This window comes from Charadrius vociferus, unplaced genomic scaffold (assembly GCF_000708025.1).
Source record: "Charadrius vociferus isolate BGI_N301 unplaced genomic scaffold, ASM70802v2 scaffold228, whole genome shotgun sequence".
Classification (NCBI taxonomy): Eukaryota; Metazoa; Chordata; class Aves; order Charadriiformes; family Charadriidae; genus Charadrius; species Charadrius vociferus.
In genome coordinates, this window is record NW_009649864.1 from 3264633 (window position 1) to 3276384 (window position 11752).

The 11752-nt window shown below is 38.6% G+C and overlaps 1 protein-coding gene across 1 annotated transcript in view; it reads left to right on the forward strand.

The window, feature by feature from the left end:
• The first annotated feature begins 5209 nt into the window (after positions 1-5209).
• Positions 5210-11752, forward strand: part of TECPR2 (tectonin beta-propeller repeat containing 2) — a 38909-nt gene continuing 32366 nt past the window's right edge. Inside the window, 8 exon segments of the mRNA XM_009891051.1 lie at positions 5210-5443; positions 5557-5685; positions 6083-6214; positions 7528-7685; positions 8796-9108; positions 9918-10050; positions 11369-11750; position 11752. The exon segment at position 11752 is cut by the window's right edge and continues 73 nt beyond it. Of these exon segments, the coding sequence (XP_009889353.1) occupies positions 5210-5443; positions 5557-5685; positions 6083-6214; positions 7528-7685; positions 8796-9108; positions 9918-10050; positions 11369-11750; position 11752 (1482 nt within the window).

The following is an 11752-nucleotide window of genomic DNA, read 5'->3' on the forward strand; positions in this document are numbered from 1 at the left end:
AGGGGCTTCGTCGCTTACCCCCCCCTTTTCCCCCCTCCCCGGCCCGTCTGGGGCTCCGGGTCTGGGTGTTAGGTGTTAAATCCGGTATAAGCTGAGGTAAAGCCTCAGGCGAGGCGGCGTTGCCGGCTGCGTTCTTCCTCCCCTGTCAGGAGCAGCTGCTCAAGTGCCCCCCTGTCAGGAGCAGCTCCTCAAGTGCTAGAAAACAGCGTGTTGGGAAGGAACGGTTTGAAGTATCTGCCAGAATATCGAAGGGTATTTAAGGAAGGAAGGTGTCCTGGAGAAACTGGATGTCCCCAAGACCGTGAGAGTAAAGCTTGGTGGCGTACCTGCACGGGCAGGGACCCCAGGTGCTCCTTTTTCAGTCCTTTCCGTCTCTGTCGCCTAGGTTTGTGTTTTTTGTGGTTGGTTGGGTTTTTCTTTTCTTTCTTTCTTTCAAAGGAAACTCTTCTGAGTGTCTCATGAGTTGCATAAAGTGACGTGGATGTTAATCTGGTAATCGTGCCCTGTGTGCTGCCCGGCCCTCTGCCCGCAGAGGGGATGCAGGAAGGATGCAGGATGCTCCTGCTCTTCCCAGGGTGTGCGGTTGCGTTCTCCCCTCTGCCTGGCAGCTGTGTGCTGTGAAAAGCCCTGGAGATGTGGCCATCACGTAGCCTGCTCCTTTGGCTGAAAATGTGACAAGTATTAGAAAATAAAACTGCTTTCTTTTCAGTTGGCAGGATCTATCTTAGAACAGAGAGTGTTGTGTTTAGCTGTGGTCATATAAGTGAGTTTGTCCATACTCTGAAGAGCTTAAAGTTGAGTTTTTATGCCAAAGACTAAAAAAACCCCAGAGCTGTTGTCCCTATTGTACAGACAGGACTCTTGGGCTCAGAGAGATGCACTGACAGCTTTCATCTCCTGCGGTCAATCCGTGGCATACCCTGGCACTGAACCTTTAACCACTGCCTGTCTGTTTAACCATGGGATTATCTCCTGCTTTAGTTGCCTCTGTTAGGCAGCATTGAACCTCGTTCCTGTTTCTGAGACCAGAGAAAACTTAAATAAAGCTTGCTTTTCAAAACATGGCCTTGAGTGCAGTATCTAAAAGCTTGTTGTGAACTTTGTGAGTTGAGAAGGAAGGACTCCCTTTGTCTGGTCATTGTTTTTGATGTGCAACATAAGGTATTTTTCTCTACTTTATCTCTGCTGCAGGATAGCTGCTTAGCACAAGCTGATTTGTCCTATACAGCTGTTATGTACTTCACAGTAAGTGTGGCTGACACAGTGAACATGTGCGTCCAATTCCAAAATCTGTCTGAGAAAACAGATTATATTCACTGTTTGCCTTTGATTAATGAAGTAGGAAAACCATATAGCATATAATCCTAAAGCTGATAATAAAGAGAAGGAGACTACACGTGATACACAACTGTGATTAGGGTGATGTTGAAGACTTTAGGCGCAAAACCACAGAACTGTGGTGTTTGTGCAGAGTTTTTTAATATATAGGCCACATTGCAATTCTCTAGTCCTCATACATTTGTTTTGTGTAGTTAAAATTACTTAATGAGCAGTATTTTTAGTCGAGTGATGATTTGAGCTTTCAGTTATATGTTTTCACATGAGCAGTACAAGTGTTTTGTTAGTCTATAAACCACCCAAGATGAAACTAATTTGTGTATGATGGCAAGAAATTACAGTTTATTAATACTTTTTTTGATTGTACAGCGTGAATGGGTTAGAGAACAAAATTTAATTTCATTTTTTTTCAACTTTGCCATCAGAAAACATTGAAGTAAGGTTGTATATAAATTTTCTGAAGAGTGAGAACCCTAACCTGACAGCAGATTTTTTTAAATTTAACTTGGTATATGACAAAAAATAATTCCTCCCAGTGTTTTCTACGGGGGGACGGGGGACGACACCCTATCAAATTCTCCCTTTTTTTTCTCTTTGTAAATCAAGTGTAAACTTACAAAACATGCATCAGGTTGCAGATGAGGTTTTTGTAGAGGGAAGAGTAATAGTCCTTTTCTGGATAATAGAAATTTCCATAATTCCATCATGTATAATGAATTATTACATTTTTAACAGTTTAGTTGAGCTAGAAGGATAAGTGATAGAAACTAAGAGAGAGGATGAATTTTGAGGACTTGCAAAGTCCTTTGGCAACTGAGGAGTGTGAGCTGGTTCCAGCTATGGGAGCAGCTTGGGATGATGACAGATGTGAATTGTAGGAGTGACAAAGGGGACTTAAAAAACAAAATATGTGAAATTCATGAGGCAGTAGCTGGGGAGTGGTAGAAGTTGAGATTAGACAGAAGAAGATTTGTATATGTGAGATTCAGAACAAAGAATGGATTTTATTTTATTCTGGGGAAAAAAAAGGGGGAAAAAAAGACCAGAAGCTAGTAAAATTACTAAACTGTCAAAGCAGCATGTTTAGAACAGCAAGCAAGAGACTTTAGCAGTGGGTTCTCTTTTTATTTAGTTGACTGTAGACAGAAGATAGTAAATGCTGAAAGAAAGAGCAAGAGACCTAAAATATAAGATAGGAAATAGATGGTGTGCGAGGATATTGTAAAAGACTGGTAATGCACTGAAGTTACCTGTTAACTTAGTAGACGTCTCTGAAAGGAATTCTTCATTCAAAAATAGTTTTGACACATTAATCAGCTAATCCTTGTGGTATTTTATGAAATAGATGTCATGACAGGTAGTAAACACTGGAGGAGAGTGGAATTAATTTCTAAGCTATAGCAAGCATTAAAACTTATCACAATTAAGAACATCTAATAACTGCTGCCAGCTTATTTACTGGCAATTTTCGTAACACAGATAGAATATGGGTCCACTAACCAATCTTTATTCCTGCGGTCCTGTCTAACATGGGCTTGAATGGGTAATGCCATGGAAGTAATCCGTGCGGATTTAGTGGAATTGTATGTTGACAGCAAGTGTTGCAGGGCCCAAAGCTGGTGTGCTGAATGCTCTTGGACAATAACTGAAATAGTTCGAAAATTGAGACATCAGATCTTTTTGCAGTAATGGAGATACTAATCTACAGCAGCTATGTTTTTTTCCAATTTAGTTGATGTACACTGTAAGCAATGTGTGAAGCTGCCAAACAAATATCATCCTCCATCCTTAGAGAAATAAAAACTAGAGACATGTCGGGGTTTGGGCTGAACCGGTCACTGGGGGACTGGCAGATGCTCCCCCCAACTCTCTTCAAAGAGAGAGGTAGGGGAGGGACAGAGAGACTTATGAGTTTAGAAGTATTAATAATAAAATAGAAAGAAAATAATGAAATATATACAAAACCAAATCAAGCTCCCAGGATGATGATCAGGTCACCAGCTGCCACTGGGGAAGTCCCAGTCTGGACTCGATGATGGACGGGAACTGGATTCTCGATCTGGATTCAGGATCAAAGGCAAATGAACAGAGAGAGTCCTCTTTGGACGCCGGACATTGAAGAAAGAGGGCTGACCCTTTGATCCCTCAGCTTTTATATTGAGCATGAGGCAGATGGGATGGAATATCCTGTTGGTCAGTTTTGGGTCACCTGTCCTGTCCCCTCCTCCCTGCAGGTGTGACCCCTCTACTCTTTTCTGGTTCCAACCCTCCAACAGGGCACACAACAAAGTTATCTGGCCTTGGATGTTAGAACAGTAAGTACAAGCAAGAACCTCTCTGCATACCATTCCTTGGCATCAGCTATAATCATAGGTCTTATCACTCTGAGAGCAAACAGCATCTGTACAATATGCTGCTAATTTCAGTAGTTAGAAGCAGCCCAGCTGGAAAGTAAAGTCATTGAAGAAAATTGGTCCTGTTTTACCTCAAACCAGGACAACACAATAGGACATATCACACAAATTGTGGTAGGAATACTTTACAGAATAATTTTGAGCATTTAGAAGTGTTTCTAACTTCAATTGTCATATTTCTGTTTTTCATTTGTCTAAGAAAGTTATAGCTCTACTGAGGCTAAATAAAATCTTCAATGTTACGGGCTTAAAAAACATAGAAAACTTCTTTATAGAAATCTAAAATCCTTGTCTTGGAAAACTACAGGTATTTTTGGTTATTCTAAACCATTCTGTTAATCAAACTTGCTCATGGCAAAATACAATTCAAGGAGTGAGGGTTTCTTTCCTTTTTCCTGTTCTGAAGTGCCCAAACCACAATAGGAAGTCATCCATGGGGAGAATAGCTACTGCTGCAAAATGTTCTTGTCAAGCTGGTCACCCCATGATGAGAAAAATTACTGGGTTTAATTAAATTTTTAAAATATTTTTACATACATCATAGTCATATCAGCTTTTTCTGAAGATCCCAGTACATTATTACTATGATGAGCTCTGACTACATGTTTTTCTTGAAGAAAAGATTCTGTTTGCCTTCTTCCATTATTCTTAGAAAGACACCAGAGTTGTCCCCTAAGTACATGTACAGTGTCACTTGTCAACATGGAATTATTTGCATAACCATAAAGGGAAACATGGGCATATGGTACTTTTTTCTGTTTGCCTCTTATCTTTCTAAATTCAGTTGCTACATGGATATTTTCCTGTGTCTGTCAAACTGGGATTTCTTTCATTTTTGCATTGCCCCTTCCTTCCCACACTATTCTTATCTTTTTGTTATTATTTGAGAATATAGCAGATGTAGCTCTGAATTGTTTCTCAGCCTGGTTTTTCTTGAGGTGTGGGGCATTAAGGAGTGGAGCATAGGTACTCGTTTGACACTTGGATCTTACTGTGCTAACACAGGGAATATCCCATACTTTCAGCACTGGGAGGATTGAGGGTGGAGTTTGCCGATAGGTGAAGTGTCAGAGCCCTTATGGTTCTTTCACTAGCCAAGTTAGAAGAAATACTGCATCTGAACTCAAATTTGATGAGCTCACAGCTGCAAGAAAAAGTGGTTATCCGGTATTTTGTGGTTACCTTATATCCTCAGATGTGGGCTGAACCTAAGAAATAAGCTTATTCTTAAGAAAAACATTCTTCTAAAAAGAACTTACATTGGCTATGAGAGTTTAACTTGTTTTTTCTTCATACAAAGCAAAACCTGAGAATTTCTGGATCCCTACTTGCTAAATGGTGGCTTTCTGTTAACCGTTTACTCTTTCTAAGAAGTTAATGACATGTCTTTTGCTTTTGTCTTTCAGATTTCCTTATGTGATCGAGTAGATGTGTTTATTTCAGCCTTAAAATTGTTGATGCCAGTGCTTGCTATGGCATCTGTGGCTTCACCGGTTATATTTAAGGAGTTTTGTCCCTTATATTATCTTCTAAATGCCATTCCTACAAAGATCCAAAAAGGCTTTCGCTCTATTGTGGTATACCTCACAGCACTTGATACCAATGGAGACTACATTGCTGTGGGGAGCAGCATTGGAATGCTTTATCTCTACTGCAGACATTTAAACCAGATGAAAAAATATAATTTTGAGGTAAATGCTAACTTTTACTCTTGTCTCTTCTAATCAAGTTGAGTGGCTCAGAATTGAGCTGCTGTTTGTCTTTCATTAACTTTTTGAGTTTTATGTATGGTTTGTTTCAACAGGGGAAGTGTGAATCTATTACTTTTGTAAAGCTGTTGAGTTGTTTCGATGATCTAGTTGCTGTTGGTACAGCCTCAGGTCGGGTTGCAGTTTTTCAGCTTGTGTCTTCATTACCTGGAAGAAACAAACAGGTAAATCTTTGCATTTGGCTAAACTTCTGTGAGGTTTAATATGGTGAATCTCAGTAGTGTTACTGTGATTCTTTATAATAGTGAAACCCAAAGAATTTTGCCTGATGAAATATCTGTGAATATGTTTTAGGCTTCATATGTTAAGCTTATAAAAGCAATAATCTTAAAGCATGCTTTTCATTACAAAAGATACATTTAATCATAAATGCTTGTGAGAAGTTCCTCATTTGTAATAACTGGCTAAGCTTTTTGGTGGTGGGTTTTTTGATTGTTTAGAATTTTTTTTTGTGCTGCACTTTTGTACTTGATCTCTAATTTATCAGTCAGACTCACTGAATAGGCTGTGTGTCTCCATTTTCTCTTCCCCTCCTTGTAATGTTTTGGTATTGTTTCACAGCTTCGGAGATTTGATGTTGCTGGTATCCACAAAAGTAGCATTACAGCTTTAGCTTGGAGTCCCAATGGAATGAAGTTATTCTCTGGAGATGACAAAGGGAAGATTGTCTACTCTGCCCTGGACCTAGACCAGGTGAGCATAGAGACCTTAATTGCCATTTACAATTTTCTGAAAGAACACTTGTGTGTTTAAGTATTTAGCTGTTAGTAATTGCTTAGTGTCATGTATTTAGTTGAACTGCTTCATTGGTTTGCGTACACTTGGCCAAGTGTGCACACACCCAGCAAGACAACCAGTGGGTATCCTTCACAACTGCCTTACCTTTTTCAAAAAATTATATATATAAAATAAAAAAGTGGTGATCCTTCTAATTTTATCACGTTTCTACCTGAAATAACTCTCATATCTTCCTTCAGCTTTCAGCCAGTATTTTATCTTTTGTTTGGAAAGGGCACTTTTGGATGATGTGTCATTGCCGATTCACTATATGATGAAGTACTGTTTTCAGAATTCAGACTCTCAGTCTAGAGCGTAGAATGAAAGCAATGTTTGGGTTCCACTGGGGGCCTAGCATGTTACCAGTAAATGGATTTTTTCTAATGCCTTGTTAATTAATACAGACCTGGGACATCAGCAAAATAAGTACTAACTTGAACTTCTATATGGGAGAAAAGTTTAAACAGCAGCCATCCTGATTTACCTATTACTGTCCCTCATTTGATTTGACAAAAAGGTTCAACATCTCCAAATGTAATGAGTGTCTCGGCATTGTATGCCCTGGCAGTGGAGGAGAAGGAAGAAAATGCATCCTAGAGTTTCTGATGATTTCAAGTGAAGTGCTGTCCTGGTTCCGGCAGGGATGGGGTTAATTTCCCCCCGGAGCCGGCAGGGGGCAGGTATTCCATCCCATGTGAGCCATGCCCGGGCTATAAGAGGCGCTAGCCGGGGCGAGGAGAGCAGTCGCCACTCGGGGGTGGGCTGCGGCGGTTCGGGTCCCGTCAGTCGGTGCGCTTCGCGGCGGTATTGTAATCACGTCTTCATATCCCTTTATCGGTGTTATTGTTTTGATTCATCTTCCCTTTTGCTGTTCTGTTAAATTGCACTATTTTAATCCACGAGTTTTGCCCTGTCGATTTTCTTTCCCACGGCTGTGGGAGTGGAGCAGGCGGCTGCGTGGTTCTTTATTACTGCCTGAAGCCAAACCACGACAAATGCGTTAGCTAATATTCCAAGAGAAATTGAATTGCATAGTGTGCCACCATGGTACACACAATCTAACTCCTCTCTTGGAACTCCACATTCATTAAGTGAACTTCATGCAACAGTAGTTCAAAAGCATTTGTTTGTTTTCTCTTTCTTGGGCTTATTCATTTCTTTGAAGTGTTAGTTATTACCTTATCTGTTTAGAATGGTTGACTCTTGTTAATTGTATGTATCTTTAAAAGGGTATTTGCAACTCCAGCCTTGTATTGGAAGAGCCATCTTCAATTGTCCAGTTGGATTACAACCAGAAAGTGCTGCTCGTCTCTACTTTACAACGGACTCTACTTTTTTACACAGAAGAGAAATCTGTCAAGCAAGTTGGAACACAGCCCAGAAAAAAGTAACCCTCATAAAATCTTGATGCAGGCACATCTATTAAGTCTAGCTTTTCAGAGTGGATTACAGAAAGAGTGATCTAAGCAGTGAAATTAATACAACACAGCAGTCTGTTCATAGAAAGTTACAGTAGCTGTGTGTGCTCAAACGTGAAATGACAATTCTACCTACTTCGGAAGTACCTGGTTGCAAATATGTCACAATCATATTTTCAGGGCACTATTATGCAAAAATATTTAAGATGTTTTCTCATTGTTTAAACTGAAATCGCTGCCAAACTTCTTCCACAGACCCTCTTGGTTTACTGTGACTTGGTGTGAGAAAGCATTCTAATCAGGCCCATCTAATGAGTGATGTAGTATCTGATGCAAAAAGCAAGTCAGCATCCCAGTTTTTCTTGTACACTTCAGTGTATTAAAAGGGAAAATGTATAGCAAGCACTCAAGTTGACCTGAAGGCTAGGAGCTTCTTGCATGAGTTTCTGGCATCTTATGTTGTGTAACCTCTCTTGGATATGAAGGAAGAGGGAACCCTTAGAACAACATGACTGACTGTAGCTGGAAGTAGAGGAAATTGACCCTATAAAGGCTTATAATGGATCTTTCAGGGCTATGAATAGTAAGAGGAATACCGAGACCATCTTATGTACGAGGGGTGTTCTTGGGTGATTGTAACGGTGTTTTTATGTGTGAGAGATCGAGATTTTAACAGTTGAGGTCTGTTCTGTATTTCTTGCAAGTAGAGGTGGTCAGCTTCTTCACATTAGTTTGTAGTGTTTTGCTTGTTTTTTATTAATTCTGGGAGAAGGGTGACTGCGTAGTAGGGTCTTTCTGAGGTGGACAAAGAGTACTGTTAAGGCTATGAAACTTATTAGGAGTCATTTAATTTGCTTAATAGATGTAGTGTCTTGACATCTAAAGCTCAGAGAAAAGTGTTGTTGTTTGGAAGCACTGTTCTTGTCTTACTGTAACCAAATTTTTACTTCAGACTGACTACTTTAATAAGAGACTTTTATTTTTGAAAATTTGCAGTTGTAAATTTGTGCCTTAGTTTTAAAAATTGTTTCTAAGTTAAGTATATAGCTTTTAAAATAAATTCTTAATTTGCATTTTAGCACTGGCAAATATGGAGCATGTTTTATACCTGGCCTATGCAAACAGAGTGACCTGACACTATTTGCTGCCAGACCTGGGCTTCGTCTCTGGAAGTCTGATGTTCACGGAACTGTTCAGGCCACGTTCATATTGAAAGATGTATTTGCTGGAGGAATAAAAACTTTTGAACTGTATCCTCGTTTGGAACCACCTGACAGAGGAAGTTACAGCTCCCCAGAGAAACACCTTGGGCTTGTTTCTTGCTTTTTCCGAGAAGGATGGGTGCTGACCTGGAATGAATACAGCATCTACTTACTAGACACTGTGAACCAGGTAGATAAATCTTGTGGGTCCGTATTTTGTCTCTTACTTGGTTTTGTCCGTGCTATGCCGTGAGATTATCTTTGGGTTATCCATTGCATTTGTGTGATTTAAATCCATATTTAAGCCTAACAAAGAACACTTTTTTTTTCTCCCTCTTCGACTTGTCATTGCAATGATATACTCACAAACTAGCTCGCAATATTATATATAAAAATTAAATATATTTAAACTGTCAATCCAGGTGTTAACATCATAATAAATTCTGATACTTAGCAAAGCATATATATATCTAAAATCTAGTCATTAATGCAAAAAGTTTTATGCCTATAAAAGGTGCCTGGAACTACTTATTCTTTCCCTTTTACTACTGTTGGTGCCTGCAAAAAAAACAGGTATTACATTTTATTTGGTATAGAGCGACCTGTTAGCTATATAGTCGTCTTAAAAGTGCATATGAAAGCGGATACAAGCTAGTATTTTTTTGTCTAAATGGTATTAAACATTTGTACTGTGGTTCTTTTCTGCTTCCAAATTTTATGTTGTTTAAGTTGTCGTTATATTGTTGCTGCTAATTTGGACAGAGAAAATTAATAGATCTGTGGGATAAAAATTAGTATTAAAATGAGCTACATCATGAGTAAAAGGTGCTTTCTTGTTTCTTTTTTCTATTTTCTTTCTTTTTGATAAGATAATATCTTTATTCTGTAACTATATGTATTGATTAAATTCCAGTGAACACTTTTGTTGAGAGCACCATCTTGTCCAAACCGTATGTTAATTTGATGCCAATTATTTCTTTCTGTTTTGACTCTTTATAGGCTTTGATTGGTGGCTTGGAAGGATATGGTGATATTGTGTCTGTGTCCTGTACCAACAATGAGATTTTTCTCTTAAAGGGTGATAGAGACATAATAAGAATTTCAAGTAGACCTGAAGGACTGTCATCTATAGGTTTGTATAGATTAGCAAACTTTAGTATGTACCTCATGGAACATGGTACCTATCATACGTTTTTAATATTAAAACAAACAAACAAAACCTCAAACCAAACCCCCCACAAAAACCTACAGGTTATTGCAAAAACCTACCAGGATCTGTAGAGTTACTTATCTGTTCCTACAGATTATATTTAGACATCTGATTTATGTGTTCTTTTGAGCTTCTGTTTTGGCTGCAGCGAGAATGGTGGCATTAAGAAATTAATTATGGTTCCCTTTTTTTGAGAGCAAATCAGCATTATCCTAGCCAGGCATCTCCAATCTGTGCATTTGAGACCTTATTCTAAACCATTACGCTGAAGCAATCTGGATTCCTGATCGCAGTTGTCTCTTTACTGATTAATCTCAATTATCTGGGTTGGAGATACCTGAACATGTTGATTCTGTGTCACCTGTCACCACCCACATTCCAGAGGAAATATCAGCCTTCCCAGCAATGAAAAAGAAAGAACTGGCAAAACCCCCAAAGAATACTCACTACAATTCCAAAAAGAATTTGAGAGTTTATTTTCTTATTTGTTGCCATCTGAGTTCAGTGTCTCTGTTACTAGAACTCTCTTTAAAAGAGATTAATGATACTTCCTTAATGATGGTGCTGGCTGATTTCTCAATCATAAAGATTGTAAACACCATTATGCAGCATATTACACTCACAGAAGGACTACTTAGGCATTTAAAATACTCCATCTTAGCTTTGTATTAGCAAAATGCTAGTAAATATGCTATGAAGTCTCAGTGAATGCTAGAGAACTTAACTTTCTTATCATTGCATATTAGTGATAGTGTTAGTCATTTAAGCAGTTCTTTACTCACAAACTTCTCGGATGTGTTTATTATTTTAATCTTAACTTCCAAGTATAGTTTGAAAGGATCCTTCTTGAAGTATATTTCCTTCTAATTACCCCAGTGGTTTATCTGGTAAATTTTCCTTGATTTTTTTAAGACACTGAATGCACTGAATATTTGAATGATAGAAGTTGAAGCTAAAGACCTGTACCATTCTTCATACATAACCATAAATTCAGAATTTTGCTAATAGACATTTTATACAGGCTTTGGGGGATTGATTTTACTAAAATGATTTAATATAGATCTACTTACATAAAGTTTACATTATGTGCATGCATATACGTATTTGAAATGTTGCAAAATAAGAATATTTTTCCATTGCATAAAGCTTCTTTTCTTACAATACTTAAAAAGAACTGTGCCCTTACTCATTTGACACACTAGTACTTATACATTATTATTTTTTTTTTGGTCAGTTTCAGATGTGAACTCAAAATTGCCAAATCCTTTAACAGATACGAGTCCTAAATTGCTGACCCCATTATCAGTAGTGGCATCTGTCTCGTCTAGCCCTTCAGTGGAAACAGATAAAAAAATGGTTACTTCCCCTCCAGTTGTTGGTGAGAAAAATGACTCTTACTCTTTAGTGAAAGATGATGTGGAAACTCCAACGCTATTGGAGAAAAGTTTTGATAGAGTGGGAGACTTGAGCAATGAAACACGAAAAAGGGGCTGCTCTGTAGTAAGTGAATCAAGAAGCAGGAGCAGTTCAGTAAATTCTGTGGACAGTGGCTCTAGCTTTATGATATGTGCAGACCAACTTCCAGAAGCTCAGAGAGAAGGACAGCTCTCTTCGCAACGGTTCA